This window comes from Meriones unguiculatus, chromosome 20 (genome assembly GCF_030254825.1).
Source record: "Meriones unguiculatus strain TT.TT164.6M chromosome 20, Bangor_MerUng_6.1, whole genome shotgun sequence".
Lineage (NCBI taxonomy): Eukaryota > Metazoa > Chordata > Mammalia > Rodentia > Muridae > Meriones > Meriones unguiculatus.
This window is the reverse complement of record NC_083367.1, coordinates 37695612-37711417: the sequence shown is the minus strand read 5'-3', so window position 1 is coordinate 37711417 and position 15806 is coordinate 37695612. Positions and strand designations below refer to the sequence as shown.

The window sequence follows — 15806 nt, the reverse complement described above, 5'->3', positions numbered from 1 at the left end:
CGTGTTTGCCACCGTAACCCTTTATGCATCTCTGGGTATCAAACCCGTGGCTTCAAACATCCTAGACAAGCACCGAGCAAATAAGCCATATTGCCAGTCCCTACTTCTTTCTCACCCCCATCATCTTCTTCTGTTTTTCCTCATATGTATCCAAGAACTTTACCCTAAGTCTTATTTCTGACTAGTCCTCTTTCCCAAGAGACCTCACATTTATTTTCCATTTCCTCTTTTTCCCTCATGAGTATTAATCATGTTGGATATGAAAACTGTCACACACATAGGAAATGTTGTTCTTAAAGCAATGTCTTGTACTTTATTTCTCTCTGAGGGTTGTTCACCTTCTCCCTTGCTGACCTCTAGTGATTTTCAAGGTGAGCCACAATAGCAGCCCTTGAAACATTTCTCCCTTCCTCACGTATTGCCAGTGATGTGTTGTCCATTTATTGTAATCGGCATAGAATGTATACAATAATCTTTTTCATTGTGCCTTATTTGGAGTTTAGGGTGAGGACTGTATCGTTTTGCTTTAGACAAAGTCTCACTATGCAGTCTCAGATGGCTGGGACTCTACTCTGCCTCTGCTTCTTAAGTTCTGAGGTTAAAGGATGACATGCCCATGGCTGGCTTGTCATGGCATTTTGATGTATGCAGACAACGTATGCTGATTATATGGACACCCATCCCACTGCACTTACTTGCCCCCATCTCGCTGGACCACTGTGTCTTCCCAGTTGTTCCCCTTCATCCTCTGTGTTCTTTTAAGATCTAGATTCCTGATAAAATAGAAAGTGAGTAACATTTGTCTGAGTCTAGTTTATTTTCTTAACATGGCAACCTGCAGTTCTTTCTATTTTTCCAAATGTTGTATGATTCTGTGTATCTTTATGGCTGAATAATATTCTATATATGTGCAATACACACATAAATACTATAGAACTCAGTAGCTCTCAACCTTCCTAATTCTGGGACACTTTTATACAGTTCTTTAGGTTGTTGTGATCCCTAGTCACAAAATAATATTCACTGCTACTTCATAACTATAGTTTTGCTACTGTTGTCATTTTTGCTGTTGTCATTTTTCTTTTGTTGCTGTATAAATGCAATGTCTCTTGTTTCCAATGCCTGTTATTATGTTTTCCACCTTGCCTAGTCTACTCATGATGCTTTCACTGGGTTTGCTTGATTTTTTGAACTTTTTATTTTAAAAATTTCCATTTTTCCCTGAATCTCAACTACCGTGTTGAGTTTCTCACTCAAATTTTTGAATTCTTCATTTTGGTTTTTTAAATTGACTTATTTGCTTTGTTCATCTATTTGTTTAATCCTTGATCATCTTTAAAAGCAACTCTTAAATTTTGTAACCAACAGCATTTCAAGCATTTTAATACATTTGCATTCAGTCACTAAAGATTATGAAATTTTGGAGTCTTGCTGTTGCCTGGCTTTCTCAAGTTTCTCATGTTCCCGTGTTACAACTTCTGCATCTCCTGGTTCTTATCTGGCTTTGTCTGTGGATCTTCCTAGAGCACAGCTCTATCTTGAGGCCCCAACACTGCTCAGTGAGGAGCAAATATACTCTGTAACAGCACCACCACCAAGGCAGAGTGGAATATGTAAATATTCTTCTGTAAGTCTAACAAAAGCAAATTCTTTTTAAAAGTTGATTTATTTTATGTATATGAATGTTTTGTTCACATGTATGTATCTTCAACCTGTACATGCCTGGTACATGAAGAGGTCAAAAGAGAGAGCGAGAGCCCCTGGAACTGGAGTTGCAGGAGGGATGCCATGTGGCTGCTGGGAACCGACCCAGATCCCCTGAAAGAACAAGTGCTCTTAATCACTGAGCCATCTCTACAGCTCCCATAAGATTAAATTGAAACCCTATTTTATTAGATATTAGAATGGATACTTCAGCTTGCTTCTTGGGTCCATTTACTTGGAAAACCTTTATCCAGGCCTTTACTCTGAGGTAATGCCTATCTTTTTTTATGATGTGTGTTTCTTCTATGCAGCAGAACAATGGATCCTGCTTTTGAATCCATTCTGTTAGCCTGTGTCTTTTTATTGGGGAATTGAGTCCATCCATGTTGAGAGAAATTAATGAGCAATGATTGCTAATTTCTGTTATTTTAATGTTGGTAGTGTTAGTGTGTCTGTATTTGTGTGTGCTTCCTTTATTTTGTTTTTGCTGGTGTGGGATTATTTATTTCCTGTGTTTTCTTGGCTGTAGTTAACATCCTTGAATTGGAGTTTTTCTTCTAGTATTTTCTGTAGGGCTGAATATTTACATTTGAGTTTGTCTTGGAATATCTTGTTTTCTCCATTTATAGTGGTTGAGAGTTTGTTGGGTTTAGTAATCTAGGTTGGTATCTGTGGTCTCTTAGAGGCTACAAGATATCTCTCTAGGTCCTTCCAGCTTTTAGAGTCTCTGCTGAAAAGTCGGGTGTGATTCTATTATTATTGTTGTTGTTGTTGTTATTTAAAATTTATTCATTTGTATCTCAGTTATAGCCTCCTCACTCATCTCCTTCTGGGCCCACCCTCCTTCCCTCTTCTTCCACATCCTAGTCCCCTATTCCACTGATAGGAAAAGTCCTACTCTCCTACTCTCTGACCTTAGCCTATCAGGTTTCATCAGTACTGCCTGGATCCTGTTTTCTCTGTGACCTAGTAAGGCCACCCTGCCAGGCAGAAGTGATCAAAGATCAAGCAACGGAGTTCATGTCAGAGATTGCCCCTGCTCCCCTTAGTAGGCAACCCACTTGGAGACTGAGCTGCCTATGGGCTACATCTGAGCAGGGAGTCTATGTCCTCTCCATGTACGGTCCTTGGTTGATACATCAGTCTCTGCAGGCCCCCCTGGACCCAGATTTTTTGGCATTGTTGGTCTCCTTGTAGAGTTCCTGTCCCCTCTGGGTCTTTCTTTCTCCACCTTCTTCCATAAAACTCCCTGTGCTCTGCCTAAAGTTTGGCTATGAGTCTCAGCACCTGCTTCAATCCCTTGCTAGGTGGAGTCTTTCAGCAGACCTCTGTGGTAGGCTCCTGTCCAGTTCCCTCTCTTCTACTGCTTCTACTGTTTGTACTTCTAAATGAGAAATAAGTATCTTCCCTAGAGTCCTCCTTGTTGTTTAGCTTCTTTAGGTCTGAAGATTTTAGTATGTTTATCCTTTATTATATGGCTAATATCCACTTATAAGTGAGTATATGCCATGTGTGTCTTTCTGCTTCTGGATTAGTTCACTCAGGATAATCTTTTCTAGTTCCATCTATTTGCCTGCAAATTTTATGATTTCCTTGTTTTAATAGCTGAATATTAATAGCTGAAATTGTGTAAATGTGCCACAATTTCTGTAACCACCATTTGGTTGAGGAACATGTAGGTTGTTTCCAGATTCTGGGTATTATGAACAAAGGTGCTATGAACATAGCTGAGAAAAAGTCCCTGTTGTATGGTTGAGCATCTTTTGGATATATGCCCAAAAGTGGCATAGCTGAGTCTTGAGGTAACACTATTACAAATTTTCTGAGAAAGCACCAGATTGATTACTAAAGTGGTTGTAAAAGTTTCCATTCCCACCAGCAATGAAGGAGGGTTTCCCTTTCTCCACATCCTCTCCAGTATATGTTGTCACTTGAGTTTTTTATCTTAGCCATTTTGATGGTTATAAGATGGAATCTCAGAGTTGTTTTGATTTGCATTTCCCTAAAGACTAAGGACGCAGCCCATTTCTTTGTTTCTCCATCATTTGATATTCGTCTGTTGAGAAGTCTCTGTTTAGATCTGTACCTCATTTTTAATTAGATTATTTGGTTTGTTAACAGGTGTTTAATTCCTTGAGTTCTTTATATATATATATATATTTTTTTTTCTGGATATTAGCCCTCTGTCAGATGCAGTGTAGGTGAAGATCTTTTCCCTGTCTGTAGGCTGTCCTTTTGTTCTGTTGACAGTGTCTTTTGCATTACAGAATCTTTTCAGTTTCAGGAGGTCTCATTTATTGATTGCTGCTCTTAGAGCCTGAGTTGTTGCTGTTCTGTTCAGGATGTTGTCTCCTGGACCAATGGTTCAAGGCTCTTCCCTACTTTTTCTTCCAACAGGTTTAGTGTGTCTGGTTTTATGTTGAAGTCTTTAATCCACTTGGACTTTAATTTTGTGCAGGGTGATAAGTAAGGATCTATTTGTACTTTTCTACATGCAGACATTCAGTTAGACCAGCACCATTTGTTGAAGATGCTCTTTTTTCCATTGTATGGTTTTGGCTTCTTTGTAAAAAAAAAAAGGGGGGGTCCATGTGTCCATAGGTCTGTGGCTTTATTCCTGGGTCTTTGTTTTTGTTTTGATTTGATTCCATTCCATTGATCCACCAGTCTGTTTCTATGACAGTACCATGCCATTTTTTATTACTGTTGATCTACAGTACAGCTTAAGATCAGAGATGGAGAGACCTGCAGGTGTGCTTTTATTTTACAAGATTGTGTTAGCAATATTGGGTTTTTTGTTTTTCCATATGAAGCTGAGAATTGTTTCTTTCAAGGTCTGTAAAGAATTGTGTTGGTAATTTGATGGGAATTGCATTGAATCTGTAGATTGTAAGATTCATTGTAAGATGGCCATTTTTAATATGTTAATGCTACTGAGTCATCAGCATGGGAGATCTTCCCATCTTCTGATTTCTTTCTTCAGACACTTGAAGGTTTTTTTTGTTTGTTTGTTTTTTGTTTTTGTTTTGTTTTGTTTTCCCTACAGGTCTTTCATTTGCTTGGTTAGAGTCACACCAAAGTACTTTATGTTATTTGTGGCTATTGTGAAGGGTGTTGTTTCCCTAATTTCTTTCTTAGCCCGTTTGACTTGTGTATACAGGAAGGCTACTAATTTTTATTTTTTAGTTAATTTTTTATCCAGCCACTTTGCTGAAGGTGTTTATCAGTGTGTTCTCTGGTAGAATTTTTGGGGGCACTCATGCATATTATCATATCATCTGTGAACAGTAATGCTTTGACTTCTTTCTTTCCAAATCATATTCCCTTGATCTCCCATAGCTGCCTTATTGCTTTAGCTAGGACTTCTAGTACTATGTTGAAGAGATACACAAAGAGTGTGAAGTCTTGCTTTGTCCCTGATTTCACTGGAATTGATTTAAGTTTCTCACCATCTAATTTGATGTTGGCTATAAGCTTCCTGCATATTGCCTTTACTGTGTTTAGGTATGTGTCTTATTTCATTTCCCTGATCTCTTCAAGACTTTAAGTATGAACAGGTGTTGGATTTTGTCAAATACTTTTTTGGCATCTAAGGAGATGATCATGTTTTGTTTTGTTTTTTTCTCTCAGTTTGTTTATATGGTGGATTGTGTTAATGGGTTTCTGTATATTGAACCACCCCTGCCTGCCTGGAATGAAGCCTACTTGTTCATGGTAGATGATAGCTTTGATGTGTTCCAGTTTGTGAGTATTTTATTATTTTTGCATCAATTTTCATAATAGAAATTGGTCTGAAATTCTTTGTTGAATCCTTGTGTGGTTTAGCTATCAACATGACTGTGCCTTTATAGAACGAGGTTGGTAATATTCCTTCTGTTTCTATTTTGTGAAATAGTTTGAAGAGTATTAGATTGGTAGAATTCTGTGCTGAAACCATGTGGCCTTGGGCTTTTTTTTTTTTTTTTTTTTGGATGGGAGACTTTTGATGACTGCATCTATTTCCCTAGGAGACATAAGACTATTTAATTGATTTACCTGGTCTTGATTCAATTTTGCTAGTGGAATCTATCAAAAAAATAGTTCATTTTGATTTTCAAATTTTGTGGAGTATAGGCTTTTTGATGTAAGACCTAATGATTCTTTGGATTTCCTCAGTGTCTGTCATTACATCCCCATTTTCATTTCTGATTTTGTTTAATTGGATCTTGTCTCTCTGCCTTTTAGTTAGTTTGGCTAAGGGTTTATCTATCTTGTTAATTTTTTCAAAGAATCAGCTCTTGATTTTCTTGATTCCTTGAATTGTTCTCTTTGTTTCTAATTTAATGATTTCAGCTCTGTGTTTGATTATTTCCAATCGTCTACTCCTCTTGGGTATGTCCTTGAGTAGAGAGTTGTTCAGTTTCCATGTGTTTGTAGGCTTCTTGTTATTTCTGTTGTTGTTGAGGTGTAGTTTTAGACCATGATGATCTGATAGGATACAAGGGATTCTTTCAATCTTTTCGTATCTGTGAGGCTTGCTTTGTGCCCAACTATATGGTCAGTCTTGGGGAAGGTTCCCGGGGTGCTGAGAAGTTATACTCTTTTGTGTTTGGGTGAAAAGTTCTGTAGACATCTATTAGGTATATCTGATTTAAGACCTCTGTAAGTTTCATTATTTCTCTATCTTCTGTCTCAATGATCTGTCCCTCAGTGAAAGCAGGGTATTGAAGTCTCCCATTATTAAGATGTTAGGATCAATGTGTGATTTAAGCTTTCACAGTGTTTCTTTTATGAACACAGTTACCCTTGTATTTGGGGTATAGATGTTCAGGACTGTGCTGTCCTCCTGGTGGAATTTTCCTTTGATGAGAATGAAGTATCCCTCCCTATCTCTTTTGATTATTTTTTTGTTGAAAGTCTATTTTGTTAGATATTAGTATGGCTACTTCAGCTGGCTTCCTGAATTCATTTGTTTGGAAAACCTTTTTCCTGCCCTTTACTCTGTTTACTTTGTTTCAGAGGTGTTTTTCTTGAATGCAGAAAAATATTGGATCCTGTTTCTGCAACCATTCTGTTGGTCTGTGTCTTTTTATTGGAGAGTTGAGTTTATTGATATTGATAGATATTAGTGACCAATAAATGTTATTTCCTTTTATTGTGGAGTTAATGGTGATAATGTGTTTGTGTATTTGTTTTCTTTCAATTTTTTGTTGCAAAGTTATGTACATACTGTGATTATTTTGTGTGAAGTTGATCTTGTTGGGTTGTAGTTTTCTTTCTAGTATATTCTGTAAGGCTGGGTTGCTACATAGACATCGTTTTAATTTTTAATTTTTATTTTTTTCTTCACAATGTATTCATTATATATCCCAATTGAAGGACCGTCACTCAACTCCTCCCAGTCCCACCTTCCCTCCTCCTTCTCCCTATCCCCTTTCCCTAGTCCACTGAAATTTAGTTTTGTCATGGAATTTCTTGTTTTCTCCATCTATGTTGATTGAAAGTTTTGCTGGGTAAAGTAGTCTGGGTTGGCATCTGTAGTCTCTTAGTAGCTGCATGGCATCTTCCCAGGCCTTCTGGCTTTCATAGTCTCTGTTGAGAAGTCTGGTGTGATTCTCCTAGGTCTGGTGTGATTCTCCTAGGTCTACCTTCATATGTTATTTGGCCTTTTTCCCTTTCCACACTTAATATTTTTTCTTTGTTCTGTAAATTTACTGCTTTATTATTATGTGGCTTGAGGAAGTTTTTTCTTTTTTCTCACAATTTATTCATTGTGTATCCCAAGTGAAGTCCTACCCTCTCTCCCTCTTCCCCCCCATCCTCTTCCCCTCATCCACTGAAAGGGGGAGTACCCCTCCTTTGTCACCTGCCCATAGCTTGTCAAGTATCATCAAGACTGCCTGGGTCCTCTTCCTCTGTGGCCTGGGAAGGCCTCATCGCTAGGGGCAGTGGTCAAAGAGCAGGCAACTGCAGAGTGAAGTAACCCAGAAGCAGAAAGACACACATAGTATATACTCTCTTATAAGCAGAATTTAGCCATATAATATAGGATAAACATACTAAAATCTACAGACCTAAAAAAGCTAAACACTAATGAAGAACCTTGGGAGGATGCTTAAATCTCATTCAGAATGGCAAACAGGATAGACAATAGAAGCAGTAAAAAGAAAGGAAACAGGATGGGAGCTTACTATAGAGGGTTCTCTAAAAGGCTCCACCCAACAGGGGATTGAAGCAGATGCTGAGACTACCAGCCAAACTTTGGGCAGAGTGCAGGGAATTTCTTTTCTGGTCTAGTCTATTTGGTTCTCTGTAAGCCTCTTGTATGTTTAAGGGCATCTCTTTCTTTAAGTTGTGGAATTTTTCTTCTATGATTTTGTTGAAAACACTTTCTAGTTCTTGGAGGTGGGACTCTTCACCTTCTGTTCCTATTATTCTTAGGAACACCTTCCCTCCTCCTTCTCCCTATCCCCTTTCCCTAGTCCATTGAAATTTAGTTTTGTCATGGAATTTCTTGTTTTCTCCATCTATGTTGATTGAAAGTTTTGCTGGGTATAGTAGTCTGGGTTGGCTACTATATTAGCATTCTCATTCTTTCTCTCACTTCTTTCTCTCTTCCCTCCATTCCTCCTTCCCTCTCTCTTTCCTAGAGTACAATCTTTCTCTTATTATCTCAACTCTTCTCATTCACAAAATTTTATGGTGTAAACTGATAATTCACTGTCTTACTCCAGAAACCCTGATATGTTTATAAATGTTCTCTGGAATTTTAAAATCTTTTTATTTGTGTGGATTGAAGTCTATTGAACTTGTGGGTTTATTAAAAATTCAACTTACATGTCTAATGTCAAAAATAAGATGAAATTTTGGTCTGTCCTTGACGGTGTACTGAATGCCACATTACCTAAAGAGCAATCGTATGTCAGCTTCCCAAAATCTGTATGTAATGCTTAGCTGAAAAGGCTTATAGCCAGCTTTGCTGACTACTCCATCACAAGGAGTCACATTGAGAAATACCCAGGTATTCTCACCACACATGATGTGTTCCAGACCTTTTCACAAAGATCCATCAAGGTAGAAACAGTATCAAAGCATCAGAGACAATGGTGAAAATATGGGCATGTCCTTCTTCTGACTCTTCAAGCCACATAGCAGATGAAATGCAGGTGTTCTGTCCTACCACAGGACACACAGGTTGCTAGGGGCTTCTGGTAAGGAGATGACCACAGAGTGCACTGAGCCAGCTAGTCCTGTTTCTCCATGGAGACAAGCTTCTCACCGAGATGTGGCTTGTCCGAAGTGCTGAAACTGCTCATTCTCATTCAGTCCAGAGACAGCCCTGTTCTGTTTGCTTATGGAACAGAAATAAATACAGTTCTGCAATTAGTAATTTAGGTACCCTAGAACACAGGGAAGTTCTGTTTGCCTGACTAGTTCTTGAAGCAAATGCTCTGTAAATGTGACATCCAGAACTATGGAATATTCCAGTAGGAACCTCATTAAATTTCTTATTATTTTTATCTGAGGCTAGAAAGACAAAAGAAAAATGGAATAGCTTGCCTTTTGAAAAATAAGTCAAATGTTTCTGTCACCATTTGTAATATTCAGTATTTATTCTGATTAATCCCAATGCTTGCCTGGCTGTTCCCTTTTGGAGGAAATGAAAACTCCACTATCTATTAATAAAACCTCCTGGGTGACTTCCAAGATGATCCTGTTATGTGGAAGTCCATGCTATCCATCTTTTGAGAAAAATTAGAGTGAGTTCTGTATGAATTAAATAGAAATAGATTGGAAATACACTATGTGCTGTCATCCTGAAGCTATGCCCAAGAAAATACCCTCTTGTAGATTTATGGCTCAATCTTACAGTTCCGTGTCCTTATAAATGGTACAACTATAACAGTGGCAATGAAACTAATATGAATTGCATGTCTGTGGCAAGGTGCCTGTTCCAAGTGTATTACATGTTTTATCTAATGTGATCTATAGAGTGATCACACTGTACAGGCATTGATTGATGTGGAAACTTGGACCAGAAAAGTATAAGAAATTTGTCAAGAATTACGGCTAGTAAGGGTTAGAGCTAAGACTTGAATCTAGTTTGGGGGTTAGGCAGTGCTAACTACAAAGGCCCATTGTTGGCCTCCCTTCTTTCATGACTAACAAGAGCAGTATGTGCCTAAGGCCATGAAGCAGTCTTTTCTTGAAACAAAAACATATGAACAGAGTAGCAAAAGTCATTCATAAAATATTCAAAATGACGATGATGTTAGGAGAAAAGCCGTTCAGCGCACTAAGGGCCATCTGAAGGGTGAAATTCTTGGATTCAGGAGGTCAGTCTGGAGGTGAACAGGCTTTCTGAGATCATGAAGAGTAGCACAAGGATATGCATCTTCTTTTTCTGTTGCTTTTTCTTTCAATTGTAACTCAAAGAACAAGACGCAAGTATTTTCATTAGTGAAAGCCTAACTGATGTTTTCAAGTTAATTAAGTGGATCTGCTCCAAGTTGAGTTTAGTATATAAATCCACATTCAGAAGTCTTACCATCTGGCCTGCATGTGAAAAATAAATGGATTGGGGAGCAGAGTGAAGAGTGCTGTAGAATGAAAATCAGAGAGTAGCCTTTGGTCTTAGCTACCTTGGTCTTGCAGACAGAAAAGGATGGAGAGAAAGTACACTGTAGCAAGAGCTTTGGCCACAGAGCAACGTTTTCTGTGTCTTTTCTAAAATTGTTTTTTCCATTGTTGAATCAGCATCCCTTTAGCTCATTTACAATCAGCATGTAACTTACCTTCATGCCCTGGGCATCACTTTCCTATCTTTTGCTCTACCCACTTGTGCTGTTGTCTGCTTCCCAGTTGCTACTTCTTCTAGGGCCGTGCTTCTCAACCTTCTTAATGCTTTGATCCCTTAATACACTTCCTCATGTTGTGGTGTCCCCTCCCCCAACCATAAAATTATTTTTGTTGCTACTTCATAACGATAAATGTTGCTAGGCTTACCAATCATAATGTAAGTATGTGATATATTCAAGTGCCAAATGGGTCACAAACCACAGGTTGAGAAGAGCTGTTCTAAAGCATGAGCATGAAAAATAGACAATGGAAACAAAATAGATATTTTCTGTCGTAGATGGAAGATGTGATTGTCTTAGTTATTTTTCTATTGCTGTGATAAAACACCATGACCAAGGCAACATATAAAGGAAAGTATTTACTTAGGACTTACAGTTTAGAGAGTGAGTCCATGATCATCATGGTAGAAAGCATGGCAGCAGGCAGGCGGACATGGTACCGGAGCAGTAGCTGGGAACTTCACATCTTCAGACAACTGTGAAGCAGAGAGAGCTAACTGGGAATGTGTGGGCTTTGAAACCTCAAAGCCTGACTCCAGTGACACACTTCCTCCAAGAAGGCCACACCTCCTAATACTTCCCAAGTTGGGGACCAGGTATTCAAATATATGAGCCTTTGATGGCCATTCTCATTCAAACCACCACAGTGGCCAAGACAGCTGATAGCAGTTGACTGAAATGAGGTCTGCTGTGCCCTAATTGTATTGTACTGTTTTGTTCTATCTGTACCTCTGTTTCCCCATGAAGTATTAAGTTCTTGATGGTAAAAGCCAGGCTTATTTATACATTTCTATTTCCCTGGCATGTAGTTGCGTGTTTTAGGCACAGAAGACATTGAAAGAAAACATGAAGGGGTGAGCGAGTAATGAATAAAGACTAAAGGAGTGAGAGAATGAGTGAGTAAAACAAGAAAATTGGCAATACTTTTCTTCTAACCTTATTCTCCCCGGATAAACTACCCAATGTAGCTTCTGAAGAAGGTACAAGGTCGTAATTCTTCACAAGTGTTCTTGACATTATAAACCTATACCAACCATTCTTCTAACACACACAGCAAAGCAACAAAACAAACAACAAATGAAAACCCCTCTGAACTCTCAAACAAATGGCTTAGGAGGAAGAACACAGTACATGCAGTCATTTGGTTTGTTTTTTGATGAGTAGGGCAGGAATGCTGTGTTTTACTGAGTCTCTCTGTGTGAGGATAATCTAATCTTGCAGCAATAGGTGCTAAAGTCGATATCAGTTCTTTCTTCGGAGACAAATCATGTCTGCATTGAATTTTAGGTGAAATGGGGTGCTCTGTCACTGCTGTCAGTGAAGCTTCATTGCTTGTAGCTTCATTATTCCCTTAAATGAAATATCTGAATTTCTTCTGGGTTTAATGAGGCCACAGACAGCCAACTCTTTATGGAGTGACATTGGAGATTATTTTTGCTTTGAATTTGATGTGTTCTAATCTGTGCTTAACTAGCCTTCCCGAGCAATTCAGGTATTCAGATGGGCATTTTAAGGACAATTAGCTAAATGTTCCTCTCATTAGCCACAGGGCCTAGAAAAAAAAAAAGACAGAATCAATAAGACAAAGACAGTTTAGGAGAACATTCACCTTCCATCAAGAGTGTCAGCTACACCTCCTCAAGTTGTGTGTTCCTGACTAGGCGGCTTCTCCCACCTGGACCTCAGGGGCTACACGTCACACTAAATCCCCTTCCTGTTGTGTTCTAGTTTTCAGGACTTTACCTCCTGTCTTTCTTCACTATCCTCATCGGGCTGGTGCTCTACTCCTCCACCTCCACGTACATAGCCCAGGATCCCCGAGTGTACAAGCAGTTCCGTAATCCTTCAGGACCTGTTGTGGACTTGCCTAGCACGGCTCAGGTGGAGCCTTCCGTCACCTACACCAGCCTGGGCCAGGAGACCGAAGAAGAGCCCCATGTACGTGTGGCCTAGGGGGAGGCCTGCCCTGCCCACTGAGGACAACACGGAGGCCATACGTGCGCCCATCATCTCTGTATTGTACATAGAGAAAGGTATTTAGTCGGTGCAGTTTCACAGGTGGACTGCAAGGTAGCTAACCCTCCTTTTGTAAAAGGATCAAGCTGAAAATCCCTGGAGACACAGGCTTCAATCCACCTGACTCAGAGAGAGGTTTTGGTAGTATGTATCCTGACCCATCCCCACCCCTGCATTAATTACTGTGAAAATTTTTGAATCAAAACCAAGTATTATTGTTACTATGATTTTTATTATTAATTGTTACTGTTATTACATGGACTTTCAGAAGAAGGATTTTTTTATTCCTGATGGGAATTGTTGCAAGACCTTCATGCAGTCAACATAAACCCCACTTTTCTAAGGCACGTCACTTTTTAAGAACCATACTTTTGTTTTGTTTGTTTTGCATAGACTATATGAGTGATGCATGCCACAGATGCCCTGCCCTTCAGAAGTTTCCTCATCCCGGTGACCTTGTGGTTCATGGTTCCCTCTGTCACCTGTTGGATTGCCTGCTCAATAAGGATTTTGTGCTGTGACCCTGTGGGGAGGGGAAACTGACTGTATAATTCTCTATTCTAGGAATAGATATAAAACAAACATTTTAGCCTTTTCTTATCTTATTTTCTGCTTATTCCAGGTCATTGGCTTTTTGTAGGGCCAGGAGAGTCATCTCATCAAGCCCCGTGATTACAGGATAAGGACTCTCCCAATTTTGTGGCCTAAAGGAACCCTATATATAAAATCATTCATTTTTAGGGTTAGATATTTTCATTTTTTTTCTGTTTTTCTCCATATCTCTCCCCCCAAAATTAGTTTTTCTTCTTATTTTTTCTTAATAATGTCATGGAAATTAGTCAAGGCACTGGAAAAGCCATGATCTCTGCCCTCTTAGTTACATATACTTTTCTGGATGTATACCACCATGGAAATTATCTTTATTGTGGAGGATCACTGTCTATGGCACCTTTGGGAGTCAAGGTACTAGTATGGAGAAATCTCTGTTAGTAGCTCATGTTCTGGTTACTTAGCAGTGATAAAGATGGCACCAATGAGAAGTCTGACATTTTGGTCACACTTGATACCTATCTAATATAAGGATGTAAGGATAAGCATCCCTACACACAAAGAATGCCACAGCATCCCAGCCCAGTAAAGCTTGATATATCGATGCTTGAATCAGTTCCACTGTCCTCAAGAATGTCTTTCTCCCCCCCTCCAAACACAGGAAATCAAGAATCACCACAGACCTTTATAATGTAAAATAGATTCCATGTGTCAACGCGGTAGTGCTCTGTAGCTTGGCTGACTTCAATACCATTCAAAGGGATCCTCAATGGAGTTACAGGGTTTGTATAAATGTTTCTGAAATTTGAGGCAATTGAAGTCAACATATGTTAAGCAAGCAAGCAAAACAAAACACCAGTGGTGGTGGTGGGCTTCTCATGAAGTAAGAACAGATCACAAAGTAGGGCCTGAATAAGGCCTAACCATGGCAGGCAGAAGGCCTCAGGCTGTCTTCCAGCAGGCACCTGAAGAGTCGTCATGATCCACTTTAATAAATCTCCTAAGAACAACACATACACAAAATAAGTAACTCAGTTTAATTTTTTTTTTCCCATTAAAGAATATAACATTTCCTCTAAAGTATTGTTTAGTACTGATCTAGGAGATAGAAAACAAAGTTGATAGGCAGATTTTGTGCCCGTTTCGCTGCTTTGGAAACAGGTTTTTCTTTACTGGTGTGGGGTGGCCAGCGGGGAGAAAGGTTTATGCTAAAGCTACATGTTACATCATAATAACCTTGCCAACATCTGCTCTCTGCTATCTATTAAGCCAATTAAATACCTTTCTCTGAATATTTTGTCCATTCAGATCCGAAGACCTTTAAAGACTGTGGTTTTGTTTTCATGTTTACATTCCTTTGGTTTGCATAATTTACTTGATTTATTGCATTTTTAGTATTTATTTTAAGCCAAATGTCTTTGTCTTTTTGATTCATTTTTTATGAAGTGAATTTGTAGACACTCCATAAACCCTTAGGAGAAACAAGTGGCTAAAATTATTTCCAAGTCCATTCAGCGGGCTGGGGATATTTTTAAAATTCAATTTTGAGAAGGTTTGCAATTAACTGATGGCTGAAGGTTGCCATCCGCACCATTTTATAGGATGTTTTAATTGCCTCCATTGTATGGAAACCAAGTGTGAATATCAAGACGAACTCACTGTACACTTTTTGTCACCGGATGTCCTTGTGAACAGACACTTACACCACTGAGTTACCTCACCTGTCTTGGTTTACCTGCATTCATAAAGCCGGTAACATTGGCTTGTCCAAGACCAGGAGTTCAGGATTGATCCTTAAGGAAGAAAGACAAAAAGTAACAAAGAAAAATGTTTTCAGTATGAAAAAAATCGGTGGTGTGAGAGTGGGGTGGGAAGTGGGAATAGGGTAATATTAACTGTAGCGGTTTTAGTTTCTGAGATCCTGTAACCTCAGTAGACACCAGCAAGAATTTCGTCATTTTAATCTACCACTCTTCTCTCCTCGATGAATGAGAGCAGTCCTCTGTACAAAAGTCAGTAAGAAGCAAACCATCGCTCCCTTAAACCCTGCCAGAGAGGAGTGATGGTTTCTACTGTCAATGGAAACTTGCCCTGGGGACAGAGCTTGCCTTGGTCAGACCTCCTCACTGCTTCAAATATATCCAGGTAGACCAAGCAATGGACAGCTTTGCACCACTGTGTCCCATGAAAATGTCTCAATGTTTAGTTTAGGTATTGCTAACTTGTGCTATTAACCTTTGGACAAGCTTGCAGGACTGTTTGTTTGAGCTTTATTTTGATTTGTAACCATTGGTTAGTCCCCAGCTAGCTACCAGTACAGTTTTTACCCCATGGGTAGGAGTGAATCTTCACACCACATACAAAGCACACTAATCCTGACACCACAATGGAGAATATGAACCAAAATATTAAAAAAGAAAAAGAAAAAAAAAAGAACTTTACACTGGGAAGCTGAACAAGCAATCTACCTTTTCTACTTGCATGCTCCCCCATGGACTGGCTGTGGCTATGTAACACCTGTACAATGTTTTCAAATAAAAATAAACGCTTCACGAAAGCACCATGCTCCTGGCTCTCTCGTGTGTTTGGCTGCACTACGACAACCAGGACGCCGGCTCCCTTGAGATGCTAGGAATAGCAAAAGCAGCAGAGAACTCAGCACAAGTCAAAATAAAAAAACCAGAGGGAAAAACAGCTCCA

At 39.2% G+C, this 15806-nt stretch overlaps 1 protein-coding gene across 1 annotated transcript in view; it reads left to right on the top strand.

The window, feature by feature from the left end:
- The window catches only part of Slc35f1 (solute carrier family 35 member F1), a 408594-nt gene extending 392925 nt beyond the window's left edge, over nucleotides 1-15669 (top strand). The window contains exon 8 of the mRNA XM_060373138.1: nucleotides 12270-15669. Within this exon, the coding sequence (XP_060229121.1) occupies nucleotides 12270-12494 (225 nt within the window). The 3' untranslated portion in view covers nucleotides 12495-15669. The remainder of the gene's footprint in view (nucleotides 1-12269) is intronic.
- Nucleotides 15670-15806: the final 137 nt, after the last annotated feature.